This window comes from Panthera uncia, chromosome A2, assembly GCF_023721935.1.
Source record: "Panthera uncia isolate 11264 chromosome A2, Puncia_PCG_1.0, whole genome shotgun sequence".
NCBI lineage: Eukaryota > Metazoa > Chordata > Mammalia > Carnivora > Felidae > Panthera > Panthera uncia.
The window spans coordinates 145,040,529-145,061,162 of record NC_064816.1 but is presented as its reverse complement, the minus strand read 5'-3'; the positions used below and the strand labels follow the sequence as shown (position 1 = coordinate 145,061,162).

At 41.3% G+C, this 20,634-nt stretch overlaps 1 protein-coding gene across 7 annotated transcripts in view; it reads right to left on the bottom strand.

Annotated features, from left to right (window-relative positions):
* Window positions 1-20,634, bottom strand: part of CALD1 (caldesmon 1) — a 188,467-nt gene that overhangs the window by 7,081 nt on the left and 160,752 nt on the right. For 6 of the 7 annotated variants that reach the window (XM_049641877.1, XM_049641876.1, XM_049641879.1 and 3 more), the window contains 6 exons: window positions 14,505-14,769; window positions 11,843-11,983; window positions 6,438-6,481; window positions 6,252-6,333; window positions 3,978-4,115; window positions 3,374-3,469 (listed from right to left, as the gene is read on the bottom strand). In XM_049641877.1, coding sequence (XP_049497834.1) covers window positions 3,374-3,469; window positions 3,978-4,115; window positions 6,252-6,333; window positions 6,438-6,481; window positions 11,843-11,983; window positions 14,505-14,769 — 766 coding nt within the window. The remainder of the gene's footprint in view (window positions 1-3,373; window positions 3,470-3,977; window positions 4,116-6,251; window positions 6,334-6,437; window positions 6,482-11,842; window positions 11,984-14,504; window positions 14,770-20,634) is intronic. The other variant, XM_049641878.1, reaches the window with a different exon arrangement.

Below are 20,634 nucleotides of genomic sequence, written 5' to 3'. Positions count from 1 at the left end.
TTGTTGTTTTTTTTAAACAAAAAGAAAGACAAATTAGCACTTAAATTGCTATACATAACATGTAGTTTAGACACAAAGAACAGTCAAACCAGATAAAACAGACATACTCAGAACTGGATTCCATTTACAAAGTTACCCCGAAATCCTGGGAATTCTACCCACAAACAGCAGTAGATGTCCCAGTAAAGAATCAGGTATAAATCAATGTTTGATTTTGAATAAGTTAAATTTCAGGGACCCTAAGTAATATTGATTTGATGAGCTATTTTGAACACTTTTAATTTTTAGCATATATGAATATTATTACATAGCCAGTGGTGTTTCCCTTTGGGGAATTCTTGAGCAAGACACTAATCCTTGGATTACTCCCTTCCTTCTTGAGGTTTCCCTGGGTGAGGACTGCTTTGGTGAAAGAATTTCCCTCTGATTTTTCCTTACTGTCCACATGCCACACATCTGTCAAAACAAAGCCAGGCTGTCCCTTCCACCCATGAATACTGGGGAACATAAACAAGGGGCTGAAGAGAAACCACTTCTGATCGCAAATCAGAAGGCCCCTTTGAAGGTCTCCTATTTGCTGTTGTCTTAGGTAATCTTCTGACATCCTGGGTTCAGGGTCAGGCTGACCAGAGTCCCAAGGGTGTCAAACTCAGATGCCTGCCATGAAGGGCCAGGCTGGAAATACAAATGCCTGCAGAGGCCTGGTGCAGAACAACGACAACAACAACAACGATGACGACGACGATAACAACAACAACAACAACAACAACAACAACAGAGAATCGACAAATTCAAGATTGTCTGCCTCTACACCTGAAACGTGTTCAAATTACAATTTTAAAAAGGGGAATAAAACACGACGGCCCCAAACTACACAGATCTTAGCTGCAGGCCACCAGTATGAGACCACCTGGACAAGGCCTGGATCAGATCCTTGCTTGATCTGTCTTTCTAAGCTGCTTTCCTGGACTTAACCTTTTCCTGACAAGTTTTATGCATCTGCTGGATCCTTCCAGCACTTTCCGCATTTCAGAAATTTCATTTCTCCTGGATCCATAGTGTCTCTGACTTACTTTCCTGCCTTGCTGGGCTCCAAGTCATGTCGTTCCCCAGAGACTGCCTTGTTGCTTATTCAGATTTTGGCATAGTGCTGCGTCTACTACGCCAGGGATGTGCACAAAGCTTAAATTGCTTATCAAGCATACTCAAACTGGCTTTTATTTATAACATCACTTACATGTGTTTTCTTCTGATGTGACCTTCATTCAGGAAGCCACACTAGTCTACAAAATCCAATGGGACATAGGAAAAAAGTGGTCACCACGAGCTATACTAATTGCCACATTCTTCTTTCCTTTTCCTCTCCATCCTCTAGGAGATGGTCTAGCAAATTGCTTACTAAATCATAGGTAAGGCAGGCAATGATTTTGTAATTTCCCTGTAATACCTTTTGGTCCTGCCAGAAAATGGGCTTTTTTGGTGGAAACCTTGACACAGTTATTATATCTGTTGTAATAATAATAAATCTCTTAACCCTCCCATTAGGATGACACAGATGATGATAGATTTATCAGTTAAGGTACTGCTAAAAGAGTATGGGTCAAGTCCTGGGCTGAATACAGGAGTATAATAGGATATAGAAATGAAATAGATTGCAAATACTGTAAATGTGAAAAAGTGACCATCTCCTCTAGCAACGTGCCATACTCATCAAAGAAGAAAACATACACCTTCTCTCTTTATCCTTGCTTGTGAAATCTTCAGTGGGTCCATGAACTTTCTGAATTTGTGTCAAATGCAGGTTTGTGGGGACAGGGTCCTTAGATTTCATTAGGTTTTCAAAGAGATCCCCAATTCAGAAAGGCTAATAATCACTAGTCTGGAACTTATATAACTTATATAAATTATATAAATTACCATTTAAAAAAGGAATTTCTACTCTTTTTTTTTTTTTACTGTTTATTTATTTTTGAGAGACAGAGAGAGATAAGAACAGGAGTGGGGGGAGGGGAGCAGAGAGAGAGGAAGACACAGAATCCTAAGTAGGCTCCAGGCTCTGAGCTGTCACCACAGAGCCTGACATGGGGTTCCAACCCACGAACCATGAGATCATGACCTGACCCGAAGTTGGATGCTCAACCAACTGAGCCACCCAGACGCCCCCAAAAAGTAATTTCTACTCTTTATGTCACCTTGGGTGCTGGGGAAATTTGAGACACTTAAGAGAACATACCTCTTGGGTATGATCTCTCACTTAAACTGTCTCCAATTATAGGCCCCCTTTCCTGTATCTACTGGGAAGGCGGAAGAGAAGTTTTTTCCAATATATAAAGACTTTCCAATTGTAACTTGGGTTTACATTAAGTTTTATACCTCCTGTGAGTCCTAATGCAAAAAATCTTGGGCTGAATACTAATTAGATGACTATAGGGAGTTGCATCCATGAAAGATATGGAAATATTTCTATTTTTTCTTTTTTAAGTTGGAAAAGTGATAAACTTTACTGACTTTGGAGACTAAACGTGGAGCCAATGGATGAAATAAAATGGTCAACAACGCAGAGACCATGATTTAGAATGCTTTTCTTCTACCTCTGGCTTAGAGTGGTTGTGACAAGGCAGTCTCTGCTCCCTTGGGCACCAACAAAGGCATAAAAGCAATCTAACAGAGAAAACCCACTAATATTTGGTAGGGAGCTTAGTAAGGTTTTTGATTATAATGATAAATGGAAAGCAATTATCAGACATTCAATGAAAAATTTAAAGGAACATTTTTATAGTAAGATAGCCACTCTTAATAAGAAAATGTCAGATTTCCAAAAATAACATTCATAACCCGTTTTTATAGTTTCCAGTTCTACTGTTTTTTTTTCTTTCTAATGGCTTTCCTTTGGAGGTGTTGACAATAAAATTACAGCAATTATTTCAACAACTACCCAATTACTATATTTTTGTGCTAAGTTACAGAAATTAGGCAAATTAGAAAATATGGGTTCAAAATAGCCAACATACACATTCTTTGGGGAATAAGTCTAGGAGTGCTCTCCACAGAGAAGTGGCCAAGATAATTTGACATTTGCACTTCCAAATTCCTAGCTGTGATTTATAGAATGGAAGCTAAACAAACAGACCAGTTAAGAGTGTAAATGTGAACTGCCTCTAGCTCGGGCTTAGCTGCTCTTCTCAGGGTGTAGAGGTGATTATGGTTCCATTTTACCCTCTAGGGTGGACCATCCTCTGTAAATCTGAGCCCCTCCTTTTTGCTATTGAACTGGAGCACTGTCTTTCCCAGGCAAATAGGCCCACAGCCTGTTTTCTTTTGCTGCTAAAAACTAAGAGATCAAAAAACTTCAGAAAAACCCAAAGCTACTCACCGAAGGTTTGGGAGCAGGTGACTTATTTCCATCTGGGGTTTTAGTTAGCCATTCATTGATGCGGCTGGAAACCCCCACCTTCAAGCCAGCAGTCTCCTACAAAGTTAATAATCCAACAGGACAGAGAGAGAGGGAGAGAGAGAAAAAAAACTTTACTTGGAGAAAAAACCCCTTAAAAGTAACCTCAAAAGACTATGAAGTGTTACTTCACATAACCATCACATGACACAGATCAATGACTGATCTTTAGATTTAGTATTTTGAGTAAAAGAAACCTTAAACTTGCTCTTTAAAGACTATGTTATCTGGTTTTCTTTCCTCCGCACCTCACCCCCCTCCCTATTTCCAGGGGCTGAGGATTATTTTCAAGCTCTTCATTTAGAATACTGTGGCCAGAGAGCATAGTACAGAGTCTAGCCTCATGAACACATTGCCTCTGAAAGAATTATATCGTCTTCATTGCTTTTATTATTAACTAGTGTGGTTCCTTAAAAAAAAAAGAGAGAGAGAGAGAGACAGACAGACAGAAACAAACAAAAACAAACAGGGGAAAAAGGAAAAAAATCCAACTTCCAAAATTAAAAGACCAAAATCCTATACTTACCTTGTTTGGTGTGCCTGATACAGTGGGGGATGAAAACACATTCCCTTTCTCCCACATGCTCTTGATATTGCGTACACCCTCAGCAGGAACAGGGAGATCTGAGGCTGCTGGCTTCATAGGTTTTGTGGTTTTTGTTCCCTGAAACGTGTGAACTATTTTTAGGGTTGGTGCTGATAAGTCTGTTCTCATGAAATTACAGTGAGCTTGTCTTCCTCAACGTTAACATTGAAAAAATTCACTGTGATATTTAAAAATATCACCTCCCCCCCAAATTCTGTTGTCAATTCTGTTACAATAATTCGGTCGTAAAACTACATTCTGATGACATATATACCTCAAATAAACCATAATATATACATCAGAGGATCTTTAAAAAATGAAATTATGCTTGGGGCACCTGGGTGGCTCAGTCGGTTAAGCATCCGACTCTTGATTTCGGCTCAGGTCACGATCTCATCGCTCGTGGGTTTGAGCCCCAAGTTGGGCTCTGCGCTGACAATGTGAAGCCTGCTTGGGATTCTCTCCCCCTCCCGCCTGCCCCTCCCCTGCTTGCTCTCTCTCTTCTTCTCTCTCAAAAAGAAAGAAAGAAACTTAAAAAAAAAAGAAACTATGCCTTTTACTGGGACACCACTAGTTGTGAAGGGGATATTTCACTTCATTTCTTCAACAGATTCTTTTTAAGTGCTTTATGTGAGCAGGGCACTGTGCTAGGCTCTGGGGATATTGTGCTACTCAAGACAGTCTGTGCTGTAAGCTACAGTGGACTTAACACTTTAATAGGGGAGAGAGACGGTAACTAGTTACACAAGTATTTATTTCACATTGTGAAAAGTGGTATGAGAAGGAATGCGGTGCCATAAAGCATGCCCAGAGAGCATGTGTTAGGGGAATAATACTTAGTTTAGGGAAGAAAAGAAGGCTGCTCTGAAGAAGTGACATTAAAATGGAGATCTGACACAAGGCTTGGAAGTGGCTAGGTGAGAAGAAGGAGCAAATGCCATTCCACGTAGAGGGAATGACACATGCTGAAGACAGGGCATGTTAAAAAACTAAAAAATTGAGAGACCTCTGTGTGGAGAACATACTGAAAGGAGGAGAAAACAGATGAAGAAAATGAAAGGTGTGCATTCAAGATACGTTTCCAGCCGTAGTGATGGGCATGCCCAGAATCGTGCAGTTTCTCTGGTGGTCCTGCTTTGTGGCTTGTGGCTTGTGTGGGTGGTTGGCCACACACGGATGGTAGCAAGGTGGTACCATCAGCGGCCTGCACATAAAAGTATCTCCCGGGACTGTGTAAACTCTGAGGCCCCAGTCCTGGCTTCCTTAATCCTATTAGAGCTAAGATCAATTCAGCCACAGAAAATAACAATCTGCAATTTGTCTTATATTTCACTGGACATTCAATCTTGTGAAAAATCACCTCTTGAGTGTTAGGACTTGATTATTCATTTGACAAATCATCCAGACCTCTCTCTTTCTTATTCCCTCTTATCATTTGTTTGTGAACAATTTTACAGGGATCTCCACTCTGCAGTACAAAGGACAGGAGAAAAATCAAACCAAACTGATCCAATTACTTTATAGGTTGTGATACACATCTGAAGGGTAAAACCATTGACTAAAACTACAAAAAGAGAGAAAACACATCTTGATCAATGGCACTATACCAAGTGCTTTGGTACTTGGAAATATACTTTATTTCCAAATAGTGTAGAACCCCCTTTGGGGGCGGGGTGTGGAAAAAAGTTGAAACAGAAAGAAGCATAAAACTATGGTCTTAAGAGCACAAAACAATCATTTTTAAATTGATGATGATGAAACTTGGTCTGGCTATCACCTTTATATTAACTTATAGTACTACTTTTATTTGATAATAAAAGTTTTGATAGATTAAAAAAAAAAAAAAAGATGAACCCAAGTTGTAACTGTTGAAATTACATATGGGAACACATTTTGTAAGTAACTAAGGATCTTAAAGATATACTTATGAACATACAAGTAATATAGTTCAATACCAATAAGCCCATTCATTAAAAGAGTAACAGCTTCACTAAAGAATACTCTGGCTGAAAGTAGAAAACAACAATTTATTTACGATTTATCTCTATTACTGTTCTTCTGTATAGCTAGTTCAAAGTACAATAGAGCACCACTAATATTCTAACATAGTAATGTGGTTATTGGCTGTGATTACCGTCCTAAGCTTCTACGGTCATCTATCAGCAGAATCTATTTCTGTCTGCCCATGACCGTGGCACTGAGACAGTCTCTCACCTCAATTGCGCTGGTATACTGCTCCAGTCTGCTGTCAATCTTAGACACAACTGCTGCTTGGTGAGTCGATTTGACACCACTGCTAAGTGAATAAACACACACACACATGCATAAAAATACGAGAGAGAATCTTTCCTTACATATAGAACAGCTGATGATTCTCATTGAACAATTAATCACATTTACCTTTTCTGCACAGACTTATTCAAAAATTCTGCTCGCTCTTCTATCTAGGAATTGAAAAACAAACAAACAAACAAACCCTAGTTAATATCTGCAGCTTATAAACGATCTTTCTCGGCCCATGCCACTGGGCGAGTAAAAGCTTCAGAGTGTGCAGGGGTAATAGGATTCTGTGCCCAGCAACTCTGCTCCATGGTAAAGTACTTAGGAGGTATTTGAGGTGAGATTTGGAGGGGACAAACATAGGACTGGGCAGGTGATAGAGAAAGTGTGGAGAAATACAAAGTTCTGGAGGTAAATTAAAGACCAGACAGAAATGGAGTAACAAAGCCTCTGAAACAATGTAAATTAGTGGCAAAGTAATTACGTTTCAAGACAAAAACTTTTTTTTTCTTTCAAAAGCACTTGCTGTTACCCTTTAGGATGTATTTATAAGTACAGATATACCATGTTATTTGATGAGCAAAATTCTCCCACCATGTTTTAACACATATTACGTGTGTAATAGGATCAAATAAGAAAGGTAACTAGGAACTCTGAACTATTCACTTACTGCTTAGCCTGGTTTCTTAACTTGACAGCTGTCCAGCCTACTGCTGAGCCTAATTTGTCTTGAATACAGAAGATGGGGAAGGGGCTGGATTGAGACTGGGGCACGGCTCCTCAGGGCTGAGGCCTCTCATGAAACCCTGTTAGCCCAAGTGGGAATTATGGAAATAAGCCTGGAAAAACTGATGAAATGGTAAGTTTGGTGGTCTTTAACAAATTCCTTTTTTTCTTTAAAGCTAGGAAATTCCTTTTTGCTAAAACTAAAGCCACTAAGTCAAACATTTTGGTTTACTGAAACTATATCATCAAATCAGATGTTCTATGTAAGTCAGCAATTATCTGTTGACTCCTTATGATACCCAACTCCAGGGTAGCAATATCCTCTGTCATTTACCACCTATCAAAGTCAGCACATGGTAAAACCTTTGTATATGACTGCCTATGCCAAAGCACACATGTGCTGAAGGAGTCCATTTTCTGTCCTGTGCAGGACAGCCAAGGAATCTGCTAGACTTCAGTTACCCTAGACTGGAGTGGTTGAGTGTGCCTTAGAGTCTTCTGAGATGTTAGTGGCTCTTTCTGGCCTGGACTGTCCTGGGACTTATGGACTATTAATAAACACCCTTAGGCTTTTTGGAAAACATGCTTCACTTCTAATATCAGTTGAGTAACATTTTTTTTTCAATTTTTTTTTCAACATTTATTTATTTTTGGGACAGAGAGAGACAGAGCATGAACGGGGGAGGGACAGAGAGAGAGGGAGACACAGAATCGGAAACAGGCTCCAGGCTCCGAGCCATCAGCCCAGAGCCCGACGCGGGGCTCGAACTCACAGACCGCGAGATCGTGACCTGGCTGAAGTCGGACGCTTAACCGACTGCGCCACCCAGGCGCCCCGAGTTGAGTAACATTTTTATAGAGGTTAGTGGGGGGGGGGAGAGTCTCATCATTTCTAATGATTTCTTATAATGATAAAAGCAAACTCATTAAAAATAAAACTTGTTGCAAAAAAAGTGCTATCAGTAGCCCTGAGTTTGTGGGATGCGAAGTGTCTTAAATCTTATTTTCCTGATTTTAATATAAACTTAGAAGTGCACCCCTGGAGAAAAAGTTCCCAGTTGAATAGGTGAAATACATTGAAACCGTGCAATGCACTGGCACTTTTAATATTATCCATCCATCCATCCATCCATCCATCTGTCCGTCCACCCATCCATCCATCCTCTATCCATCCATCATTCATCCATCCATTCATCCATCCACTCACCCATCCATCCATCTATCCATCCATCCATCTAACCATCTTTTAACCCTACCAGCCTGCCAGCTAAGTAACTAAGCAATAAATTATATACTGAGTACCCACTGGATAAAATTGAACACTCGACAATGTATGAGACAGTATCCCTTTCTTTAAGGAGAACACAGTCAGTACGGAAGACTAACAGAACATATGAATGAAATACTGAACATTCAAGTGATAGGTACCAAGTAAAGATAAGAGGAAAATGCTGGGGCCATAGGAGAAGTGAGTTTCTGGGGTTGGTGGAGAAGATATTCAGTAGGTTTGATTCGGAGCTGAGATTTTTAGTTTACAGTTGACACAGTTTTATCAGTGAGTTTATAGAAGTGAGGGTGCGTGAGGTACAGGGGATAGGACATTTGTTGCGGAGCAAACCTATGCACAAAGATTTGGGGAACACACACAGAGGAGGGGGGATGGAGGAATGAAACACATAGTGAAGGCCGGAGGCATGAGTAAGGGGAAGCAGAGGTGAGACTTGCTCTTTGTAGCACTTCTAGCATCCTTCCGACTCCGGGATGAGCTTTTGACCTCGGCTATCCCATTAATTCAAATTACAGAGATTCTCGGAAGCCAACATCTCCTTTTGTGTCTACGGTATTTAATACAGCTTGACTTCATTATCACATTTTGTCAGGGCTCACCATGCACTTATGGGTGCATTCCTATTGGAAAATTCCTTAACTTGGTTAATCTAGACAATGTAACAATGTGTACTGGATTTACACTACACAAATTTCTGTAGTTTAACGACAGGAGTTGGTTCTTCTGAAGACCGAGAGGTGGCGGTGTTGTCCTGATGAAACTCGGGAGAAAAGCATGCTATTCATTTTCTAAAATTGGCTCTCTCCTTCCTCTACACCCCTTTCACCACCAAAATATGGAAACAACAACAATAAAAACCCAATTTTATATTTAATTTACTTAAAATTTGTTCTGTGCATGGATTATGTAAGAAAAATAATTCACTGCTAACAAAATTTAACTGTGCGAAACCAGGTTCAGTTTCCCAGACAAAGGAATAGAAGGAGTCATGAGAACTTAACAAAATACATGAGTTGATAATATTTTGAGGTCAGATAGCAAATGTTTTCCCTTGCATTGGCATGCTACAATGTTAACTTACAACCACTTGCAAAAGTCGCAGGGCCAAGAGTAGCAACAGTGGTAGGAATTCAATGGTAGCATATGAAATTGAGCTCTAAAACCAGAGCCACAGCAAATTCTTCAAGGCACATACTATGGAGAAAAGCAATAGATTGTCTGTTCCTGAAAGCGTGTCTCTGTTATACAGAAATTTAAAAATGTTTTGTTTCTTTTTAACATAAATACTTTGATTGCTCACACATGCTTCTCCAGCGGAGGGGGCAGATGAATGGCCTCCTGGGAGACTATGAAATGGGAAGCCAGGAGTCTGGTTGAGGAAAAGACCAGAGAAATTAAGTAAGTTGAAGAATTTAGTCGAGAGGAGATATTTGAAGAAGGAGGATGGACTGTAGTTTCTCCTGCAAATAGGAAGAATAGAAATTAGAAGTATAGATGTTCCTCTACTTTCTTCATGTCACCAAGACTGTTCAAGGAAAGTTTAGCTTGGGTGAGATTTCAAGGAAGATAGAAGGATCTTTGATTATTGATGAAGCAGGAACACAAGGACCCAGACTTGGAACACAACAAACTCTGGTCATTGCATGGAGATAGCCTGAACTGAGTGGATTGTGTGTGTGTATGTGTGTGTGTGTGTGTGTGTGTGTGTGTGTGTGTGTGTGTTTTGTTTTGCCTTTCTGTTCTTTCCTCTATAGTGGGGATCTGCAAACTACGGCCCATGTGCCCATGGGTCTTATGCAGGCCATGGTTTTCACATGGCACTCAAGCTAAGAATGAGTTTTATATTGTTAAATGGTTTTAAAATCCAAAAGAAGAATATTTTATGACATAGAAAAATTTTATGACATCCAAATTTCTTTTTATTTATTTATTTTTGAGAGAGAGAGAGAGAGAGAGAGAGAGCAAGCAGAGGAGGGGCAGAGAGAGAGGGAGACAGAATCCCAAGCAGGCTCCAGGCTGTCAATGCAGAGCCCAAACTCACAAACGGTGAGATCATGACCTGAACCGAAATCAAGAGTCAGACACTTAACCCACTGAGCCACCCAGGCACCCCTGAAATCCAAATCTCAGTGTGCATGAATAAAGCTCCTCTACTCCACAAAGCTTCCCTCTACTGACTTTGCTCAGTTCTAAGATCTCACTGTGCTGGTAGTCTGCATTTAGTTACCCGGTAATCCTTGGATTCCCCAGAGCAGTCGACTGTGTTAATGCCACAGGGGCAGCGACCTTGCTTTGTACTTCTCTCCCTCATAGTACCTAGTATGCATCGGGTACATTATAAATAGCAACTATTAAACAATAAAATCCCCCAGTGGCTTAGTTTGGATTCCCCGCTGAAGCAGATCCTGAGAACAGAGGGTCTGAGTACACGGAGTTCATTAGGGAAGTGGCAGGGTATGACTGGGGCCCAGATGATCAAAAAGACTCGGTGAAGTTCCTTAGGGATCAAACATGCTCATTTTCCTGTGAAACAGGTAGTAGGTATAAAATGTAAGTAACTGGCTTTTGGACATTTTAGTGGGCCACATGAGGTGACCTCACACACACAATTATAGACACACACATGCACATACTTAACCAGCTGGAGGCTGGCTATGAGTCTCTCCTGGTTTTGCCCATCGTCAATGCTTTGTAGCCTTGCTACGTTGATGGAAAATGAAGGTGAAGCGAAAGCGTTAAAAGTTCCAATCTCTGAAGATTCATTCATTCATTTTTTCATTCAACAAATGACTATCTTCACTGTGCCAGGTGCTCAGTACATGTTAACTCTCAAAACAAAAGACATATATTTGAAAATAATGGCAGATTGAGTGTAAGTAATAGATAGCACTTTCTTGCTTCTGTTCTCTTTGCTCTGCATGTCAACCCTTCCACCATGTCCTTGACTGGGCTCCCTTCTGGTTGTTCTCTTTTCTCCCAGTTCTGGCAAGTGGGAGCTGTGCTCCTTGAAGGCAGAGATGGGACCAGACTCATCCTGGCAAAGGACCCTATCCAAGGCACACTTCATTTCCTCCTGTGATAACGGCTTTCAAATTTGACCAGTACCCCTTCCAGCTGCCCTACTTTTAACAATGACAAATTAAAAATGAAAAGCAGCCTTTATAATACAGTTGCCCACTTGGTGAACTTTAAATGTTTCCATTTTCAATTGCTCACAGCAATGAGGCCTCCGGAGGGCACAGGTCAGTGAAATCTAGAGATAATCGCTGAATGTCACTTTAACACCCACCAAAGCATCTAAGAAACAACAGACACCAATTTCTCCACCTCACTTCTCTCCCTCCCTCACGCTGCCAACAATGGTAAGCTGTGAAAAGGCTGAAAGAAGGAGCAGAAAGGTCAGTGAAGCAGAGGCTCCACATGATGAAGAGCCAAGTAAGGGGCTGAGGTCAGGTTTCCATCACATTATGACAGAGGTGTGATGAGAAATCTTTCTGGGAGAAAAAGATACCTTGAGAGATGAACCTTTGGGGGCGAAACATTTGAATGGCTTCTTGTCATCCGATAAGCTGTCTTCTGGCATCTTCTGACGCTTCTCAGCAGCTTCTGCCCTCCGCTTTTCAATCTCTTCCCTTAGCCTCCTCTTCTCTTCCTGAGACAGGAGAACAAATAACACGGACATCGATATCAGCTTCCAGCCAGAAGGAAAGAGGGCTGTAGGGGAAGGAGCACTGGTGCCGCAGGGGAAAGAGTGGGCTTCTGGACTGCATGCCACCCCCTCCTCCAGGGTGGTCGCCAGAGATGAAGCCTGAGCCCGTGAGTCCACCTGCCTGACACCCTGGCGCGGCCACTTCCCAACTGTGTGACCTTGGCCGCGTTACTCATCTGTTCTATGCCTCAGTTTTTCATCTGTAAGATGGGGATAATGACAGCTTTAACAAGGGCTAAATGAGAAAGCCCATGTAAAATTCCTAGGATCAGTGTGAAGCTGGTCCTTATCATTATCATCCTGTCGGGGCATTTACCACTGACCTTCTGTTTCTGTATATATAAGATAAATATATGTCCCTTCCACCTCCTTCTGAGGAGAGTTGTGAAGACGGATGAGACAGCTGGTGGGCAAAGTTTATGTTAAATCTAGAGTATTATGTTCAAACTGTACAAGAGATAATTTTATGGTTGTCTCCACCTCCACGGAGTAGATTATTGTAGATGGTTTGACAAACCTGAAATACATAGACACTGCACCAAAGCAGTCACAGATGTTCACCCTATGTGTCCTACTAGCCCCTCTGTGCCTTAATTCCTGGTCTGCAATACTCTCCCCTGTCTCCTCTCTCAGGCAAAACATTCAGAGCTCCAATCCAGTTGCACATCCTCTGTGAACGGTTTACTGAGAGATGTGTGTAGTCTTTTGTAGTTTTTAAACCGTAGGTTCCCAAGCAGAGTTTGGATGTTCGTCTGTCAGAGGATGTGGCAGAAGGATCCTCTGTGTTATGGGCTGAATGTTTGAGGTTCCCCCCTCCTCCACTGCCATTCATACATTAACGTCCTAACCCCCAGAGTGACGGTTTAGGAGGTGGGGCCTTTGGGAGGTGTTTAGATCCTGAGAATGAAGTCTTCGTGAATGGCACTAAGAGAGGCCCCAGAGAGCTCTCTTCCCTTTTCTGCCAAATGAGGACACAGTGGAAAGACCATGGTCTATGAAATGGTAAGACACAGAATTGTTGACGCCTTGATCTTGAACTCCCCAACCTCCAGAACTGTGAGAAATAAATCTGTTGTTCGTAGGCCACACAATCTGTGATTGTGGTTCCACTGACTAAGACACTGTTTGGCAGGAGGTTAGACCAAATAATCTTCTAGGTCCAAACCAATTCTAAGAGTAAGTGTTTCCCTTCTGCCTTCATTGACACTCTGCTCCTCTAAATAACAAATAATAACAATGTTAACAATAATTATAACTAGCAGGCACCACGAACACAATTATCTGTTTGATCATGGCATCAATCCTGTAACTGGACATTATTTCCCAGATAAGGCAAAAAAGTTTTAGCACAGTCCAGGAACTCTGCCAAGGTCCCAGCTTGCAAGTGGCAGAAAATACAAGCCCAGGTATGCTTGATTCTAAAGAGCTATCATCCCAATTACTTCCCAACCAAAGGCAACTGACCCATTGAGAGCTGGAGTTGAAAGAGACCTTGGAATAATTTATCCAGACTTTCCACACAGGTTAGGGAATTTTTGCAAAGGATCCATGTCAGAAAGCCATCTGCTGTCTTTGTGCATAGTTGGATCGACAGAAGGTCGCTATCTTCTAAGATTAGAGGGCAAAGCTCTAAGCTCATTTGGAAAATCGAGGTCTCAATCCTGATTCTACCATTTATTAGTCAAGTAACACACAAGTCACTCAAATAATTTGATTCCCTTTTGTTTATCCATAAAACGGGAATAATGATGTACCTCGGGATGAAAGGAAAGAATGCACCTTGTAAAGCTGTAGTTGGTTAAGCACTTTTTCAGTTTTCAAAATTTGCCTTCTGTAACTTTATCTGTTGTTTTCAGTTCTGTCTTAAGAGACGGAACATATTCATCTGTTCGTAATTACCGGGCTCCTGCTCTATGCCTGGCACTGTGTTGGGTCCTGGGTTTACAGTAATGAACAAAGCAGATACTGTCCCTGCTTCTGACCACTTCGTCTCCTTATTCTTCCATTAAAAAAAAAAAAAAAGCAAAGCTACTTAAAAAAATCTTCTCTATAAAAACCCTGCCAATATCAGAAAACAACTATCATGTGACTCTCAGATCTTATAACGAATCTGCAGACCTTTTCATCCTCCTCTGCTTGCTGTTCTTTATTGAGAGACAGTAGAGGGGAATGGGTTAAGGTAAATGGGACCATGGGAAAATGACAAAACCACTCTGTGCCTCGTTTTCCTCGTCTGAAAAATGGGGTAATAAGACTACTCACGTCAGAAAGTTCTTACAATTGGATAAAGACTACTATGTGTAAAGGGTTTAGAACTGTGCCTAATGCACGGTGAGTTTATTATTCTTAAAATGTATTTGTAAGAGTCCATGCAGCAGCACTGCACCAGCGAAAACATTATTCCCCGGGCTACAAGGGTCTCCAGACGCGGACTGCGGGCTTGGGTAAGCTGCGCCCTCCTTACCTCCTCTCGGACTTTTCTCTCTGCTTCCTCCTGCTTCCGCCTCTGCTCTTCCTCCTCTAGGACCTTTCTTCGCTCTTCCCGCTTTTTCTTCAGCTCCTCCAGCTCCAGGGCTGCCTCCTGCTGTTTCTGTTTGAGCTTCTCGAACTCCTCGCTCTCAGTTTCCCCGCGGCGGCGGCGAAGCTCCTCCAGGCGCTTGCCGGCTTCCACCTGCGAAGTGCCTTCTGCCTCCTTGGCCTCGCTCACCTTTGCTCCTGCTCCCGGGCGGCTGTCCGGAAACGCAAAGGAGTTTGATAAATGTCAGTTGGGCAGCCTCCCGGCAGGGATGTCGTCTGCAGGCTTTGCACCCCAGACCAAAAGAAATCTCCACTGCCGGTAGTTGGTAGTCGTTGGACAGTGGATGTTCACACCCGCCCCAAGGGTAGGTTGGGGTCCGCCTGAAGTCTCAAGGTCTGAATCTGATCCCTTTCTACCACTTACCCTTGGTGTCCTGTTGTACAAAGGGGCAAACAGACGCCGATGGTGGGAAAATGGCAAATGGAAAATGGGCAAAACAACGCAACCGCTACGGAAAACAGTAGGGAGGTTCCTTAAAAACTTAACAGTAAAACTACCATATAGTCCAACAATCCCATTGAGTATATACCCAAAAGATCTTGAAAAGATCTCACATACCCTTGTTCATAGCAGTATTATTCACAACAGCCAAGAGGGGGAGCAACCCACATGTCCACCAACAAATGAAAAAATAAACAGAAAGTGGTGCATACATACAGTGTACTATTATTCAGCCTTAAAAAGTAAGGGAATCCTGTCCTATGCTACAACATGGATGAACCTTAAGGATATTATACTACACGAAATAAACCAGTCCCCAAAAGACAAATGTTACATAATTCCACTTATGAGTTATCTAAAGTTGTCAATTCAGGGAACCAGAAAGTAGATTGGTGCTTATCAGTGGCTGTGGGGAGGGGAGGTGGGGAGTTATTTGTGGGTATAGAGTTTCAGGTCTGCAAGATGAGAAAGTTCTGGAGATGTTTCACAACACTGTGAGTGTGCTTAACACTACTGACTGGTTAAGATGGTGCGGCGCCTGGGTGGCTCAGTCAGTTAATCGACTCTTGATTTCTGCTCAGGTCATGATGTCACAGTTTGTAAGTTCAAGCTGGGCATCGGGCTCTGTGCTGATGTGCGGGCCTGCTTGCTTGGGATTTTCTCTCTCTTCCTCTCTGCCCCGCCCCTACTTGCACACACTCTCTCTCTCTCCCAATCTCTCAAAATAAACAAAAACATTTAAAAAATGGTTAAGATCGTAAATTTTATGTTACGTGTTTTACCACAGTTAAAAAATAATTTTTTTAATGATGCGTGATACAACATGGAAAAAATGGGCAAATATCATTTGTTCTCTTTACCTCAGTGGGCTATTCTTTGAATCCCATGACATTAACTATTAAATCAATGTTGATTTATGTATCATCATAAAAATTAGTTGTTACTAGGAAGGGAGGTATGTAACACAAAACATTGCTATTAGATTGAGTTCTAAAAGTCTAGGTGTGACCCTAGTAGTCCTCTGCCATAAGTAACTGGTTAATTTGGAGACAAGAAAAGACGGCTGGAACTAGGGGAGGCACTGAAATAAAGCTGCTTTATCATCTCTGTCTTGAACTCAACTCTAGCAGCTGATCTCTGGCAGATGGAATTCCCCTTTGCCTCTCGACTGAGAGCTAACCACAGGCTTGTAGGTCTATTCCGACACAGGTGCCCCCAAGAAAGCTCTGAACAACTGCATTACCTACGGCGTCAGCTTGTGTGGTCTAACGTGCCATGACTATTCCTAATCAGGACTTAACATTACTAAATTAGTTCTGATATCGTGTCATTAGGGTTGTTACTTATGCTGTGTAGACCCTTTTCATATTTATTATCTCATTTAATAGCCACAGTAACCAGGCAGTTGGCAGGTTAGGTTAATACCCCCACTTTACAAGTAAGGAAATGATACGTGAGGGCAGAAAAACAGTCTGCCCAATATTCGGTAGCAAGTGGTAGGGCCATGACCAGATTCTAGTGTTTCTCTCCCAAGTATACTCTTTTTTTCCACTGTACTATAATTATATCAGGTGTTAAATAGGGTTTGTTAGAAAATAAAAAATCAACTGAATTCAATGTGCTGGCCTCTACCTTTCACCTCCTACCCTGAAGACCAGAGGGTCTGTGAGGGATTTAAGTCTCTAGAATTTCTGCAGTCTAGGCCTAACTACCTTCCATGCTCGAGTGGAAGCAATGCTTCATCAGATGGCACAGCATATAAAACAACAAGAAAATGGGTACGTTTTTTGTGAGTTAGAAATAAAATTGAACGTCAGTTGAAGTTTTCTTTTAGGATTAAGGAGAACCACAGAGATTTCATTGTAGAACTGGGAACATGTTAAGACTATTGATGGGACACCTGGGTGGCTCGGTCGGTTAAGCATCTGATTTAGGCTCATGTCATGAACTTATGGTTTGTGGGTTCGAACCCCACATTGGATTCTCTGCTGTCAGCTCAGAGCCTGCTTCTGATCCTCTGTCCCCCTCTCTCTCTGTCCCTCCCCCACTTGCACTCTCTCCCTCCCTCTCTCTCTCTCTCTAAATAAATAAATAAATAAATAAACAAACATTAAAAAAAGACCAGAGACAGAACACTATCCCAAGTGTCCTTATGTTAAAATTGTACTACAGGGGGCGCCTGGGTGGCTCAGTTGGTTAAGCCTCTGACTTCAGCTCAGGTCATGATCTCACGGGTCTTGAGTTCGAGCTCTGCATTGGGCTCTCTGCTGTCAGGGAGGAACCTGCTTGGGATTCTCTCTCTCCCTCTCTCTCTCTCTGCCCCTCCCACACTCCTACCTCTTTCTCAAAAATAAACATTAAAAACAATAAAATGCACGTCAGGACTGGTATTCCTAGTGTTTTCCCACAAATCATATAAAAAGGAGAGAGATCATTAGCCCCTACTGACTCTGAGATCCTTTGATAAATTTGCTATCTAATAGAGTTATGCCATTGATAACTGTCTACAAAACATGTTGGTTGTGACAGAAGAACTGCATCAGAGAACCATGTTTCATGCAAAACTCACGTAAGCTGGATCCTCCGAGCACTTTATTTAGGAGAATTTAGTGCTGTGCTCAAAAGTGTGCCTAGTTACACAGAATCCTTACATAAGAGACAAGGACGTTGCTTGCCAGCTACTTAAGTCATTAACAGGCAGTGAGGTCATGCTTAACTAGCTCCGAACACAGGGAGCCCATCCCTAACACTTTGTCTAAGGAACAGATGAATTACCACCGTCTGATATAATTTATTCCATGTAGAGAAGGGCTCGGTGTTTCTAGCTATGGAGCAAGAAAAAGAATAAAGCAGAAAATGAGTTCAAGACTACATAATCGCCAATACTGATCTTACGTGTATAACTCCTGTTTTTTGAACCCTGAGGTAGTTCTGAGTATACTCTGTCCTTTCCAACCTTTGCAAGTGGCAGGATGGAAAATCAATATTGTAGATTATAATCAGCATTAAAATTAATACACAACAAAACCAAAAACATCAAAGTGTATTGCATAGAGCAAGGGAAAGCACCATTTCCTGACATGCTCGTTTCGGTTTTAAGAATATACGTAGCTTTGTATTGGGTCATGATGTCAAATTTATTTCTGACTAAGAGTTTAGGTTAAAAAGTTTTAAAATACTGTTCTAGGTTCTTGAGAGTTAGAGATGTACTCTTTTATTTTGAACTCAAACAAAGGTTAGAGAGTCCCTTAAAACCTGATGTTGCTCTTTCAGGGTCTTATAAGTTCCTAGGTCTGCGACTTAGAGAGAAAATCTCCCCCCTGAGTTAATTCCAGGTCTTTCCATCTTCAGAAATGAGTTTGCTCTCTGCGTTCATCATGTTAGTTAGTGCACAGGAGTTGGGACCTGCAGAACACAAGCCTCTAAAAACTTCTCCAGATTCCACTAGGTGTCGCTCAGTCTTCATTTTGGACAATCAAAATGCCTATCATTAGGGACTGGTTCCATAAATCATGACACGTTGGTCTGGTGGAATACTCTAACATTATTAATTGTAAGCTCATATTCATTGGTACAGAAAAGGTAGCTACGATAAACTTATGTATATTGCAAGAATCAATGGAAAAACATAGAGTTATATATGCACACTATACATATTTGTCTATTTTGACTATATAGACATAGAAAATATTTGGAAAAAATGTTACTGGTGGTTGGTGCTTATTTTTGTACTTCTATTTTCTGAATGTTTCTAAGTTTTTTTTTAATGTTTTATTTATTTTTAAGACAGAGAGAGACAGAGCATGAGTGGGGGTGGGGCAGAGAGAGAGGGAGACATAGAATCTGAAGCAGGCTCCAGGCTCTAAGCTGTTAGCACAGAGGCTGACGCGGGGCTTGAACTCACGAACTGTGAGATCATGACCTGAGCCGAAGTCGGACACTCAACCGACTGAGCCACTTGGGTGCCCCTATTTTCTGAATGTTTCATAATGAGGATCTTTTTTCCTATAATTAGACAAAACTTTAGTTACCATGTTAAAAATAGAAAACAAAACAAATGCTCATTTCGAACTTTCTATAAAACCTTGGTGTAATCTGCTATTTCTATACATTGCTCATTGAGTTGAGATTTTTTTGTTAATGCCATGTTTCAGAGAAAACAATCTAGTCAAGAAAACAGGAACATCAAAGGGGGCAGTAATTAAATCAAACATGAGCTATGTTCGAACCAGGAGCAAGAGTTTTGTCCATATCACCTCTACTTGGATGTACCAGCATGCCCTCAGCACTAGGGTGCCACTAACATGGAAATTTCTGCCAGAAGTTCTCTCCTCTCTCCTTGGTTCCTTTATATATATATATATATATATATATATATATATATATATATATAAATTTTTTTTTAATGTTTATTTATTTTTGAGAGAGAGAGAGAGACAGAGCACGAGCAGGGAAGGGCAGAGAGAGGGAGACACAGAATCCAAAGTAGGCTCCAGGCTCTGAGCTGTCAGCACAGAGCCCGACATGGGCTTGAACTCACAAACAGAGAGATCATGATCTGAGCTGAAGTCTGACGCTTAACCGACTGAGTCACCCAGGCGCCCTCTCCATGGTTCCTTTAGGTGTAGGTCTAGATGTATATCAAACCTTTCCCCATGAACATAGCTTGTTTTCAGTTAGGCTAGTGGGCACTCGGCTAATCTAAATAGAGGCTCCTACTTCCTTCCTTAGAAAGCTCCTCACTTCATAAGTAGATACAGCAAAACCTGACATCTAAGCTTCCACTGGCATCAACTTTGAACTGAAACTAAAACGAACCCATGTTGGCAGCTGAACAAAAAAAGCATGATACGGTAGCACCTCGTTTCTGTCATTGTTTTCTGCCCAAAGATGGAACACTTAAGACCAGAGTCCCATTTAAGAATTCTCAACACTACACCTATTCTCTTTGAATTCCTAGCTCTCTGGATTTCCACACAATGGGCGTGTTAATTATTAATTTGAGCTCTGACTAAAGCTGGTAGGCAAGTTTGCTAATTGTTAACCAAGCTTCTCTTTGCTGACAGATTTTTAAAAAAACATTACTTTTCTTTAAAAAAATATACTCATGCCTACAAAGCAGATTTTAAACTATCAAATAATAAGACAGTAATATTGTTAGACAATATTCATGGGATACTTTGCACAAAACTGACACTCTTCTATAGGGCTTTGAAATATTCAACTACTGACGCTTCAGCAAGCTTTGGACTCAGCTTACTCGCCTGAATCAACTTGATTCTAGATTTTCTATGAATTTTAAATAAACTCCTAATTTTCTACTGAAATCTACTTTCCTGCCAATCTCAAGTAACATCTATAGGTTCTACACATCCTAGTCCTACACAGTTTACTTAGGCTGTTTATGCACACATATTCTTCTGTAGGCTCTCCCTTGGATAAAGTGACTACCTTTCTGCTCAAATTTGTATGTAGAAAAGTTATTTGGGGGCAGTTATATTCCCCCATTTTAGCCTGCTCAGAGGGGCAAAGCCCTACCAGCTCTGCTCGCTTCTGAATGCTACAAAGGCCTTGG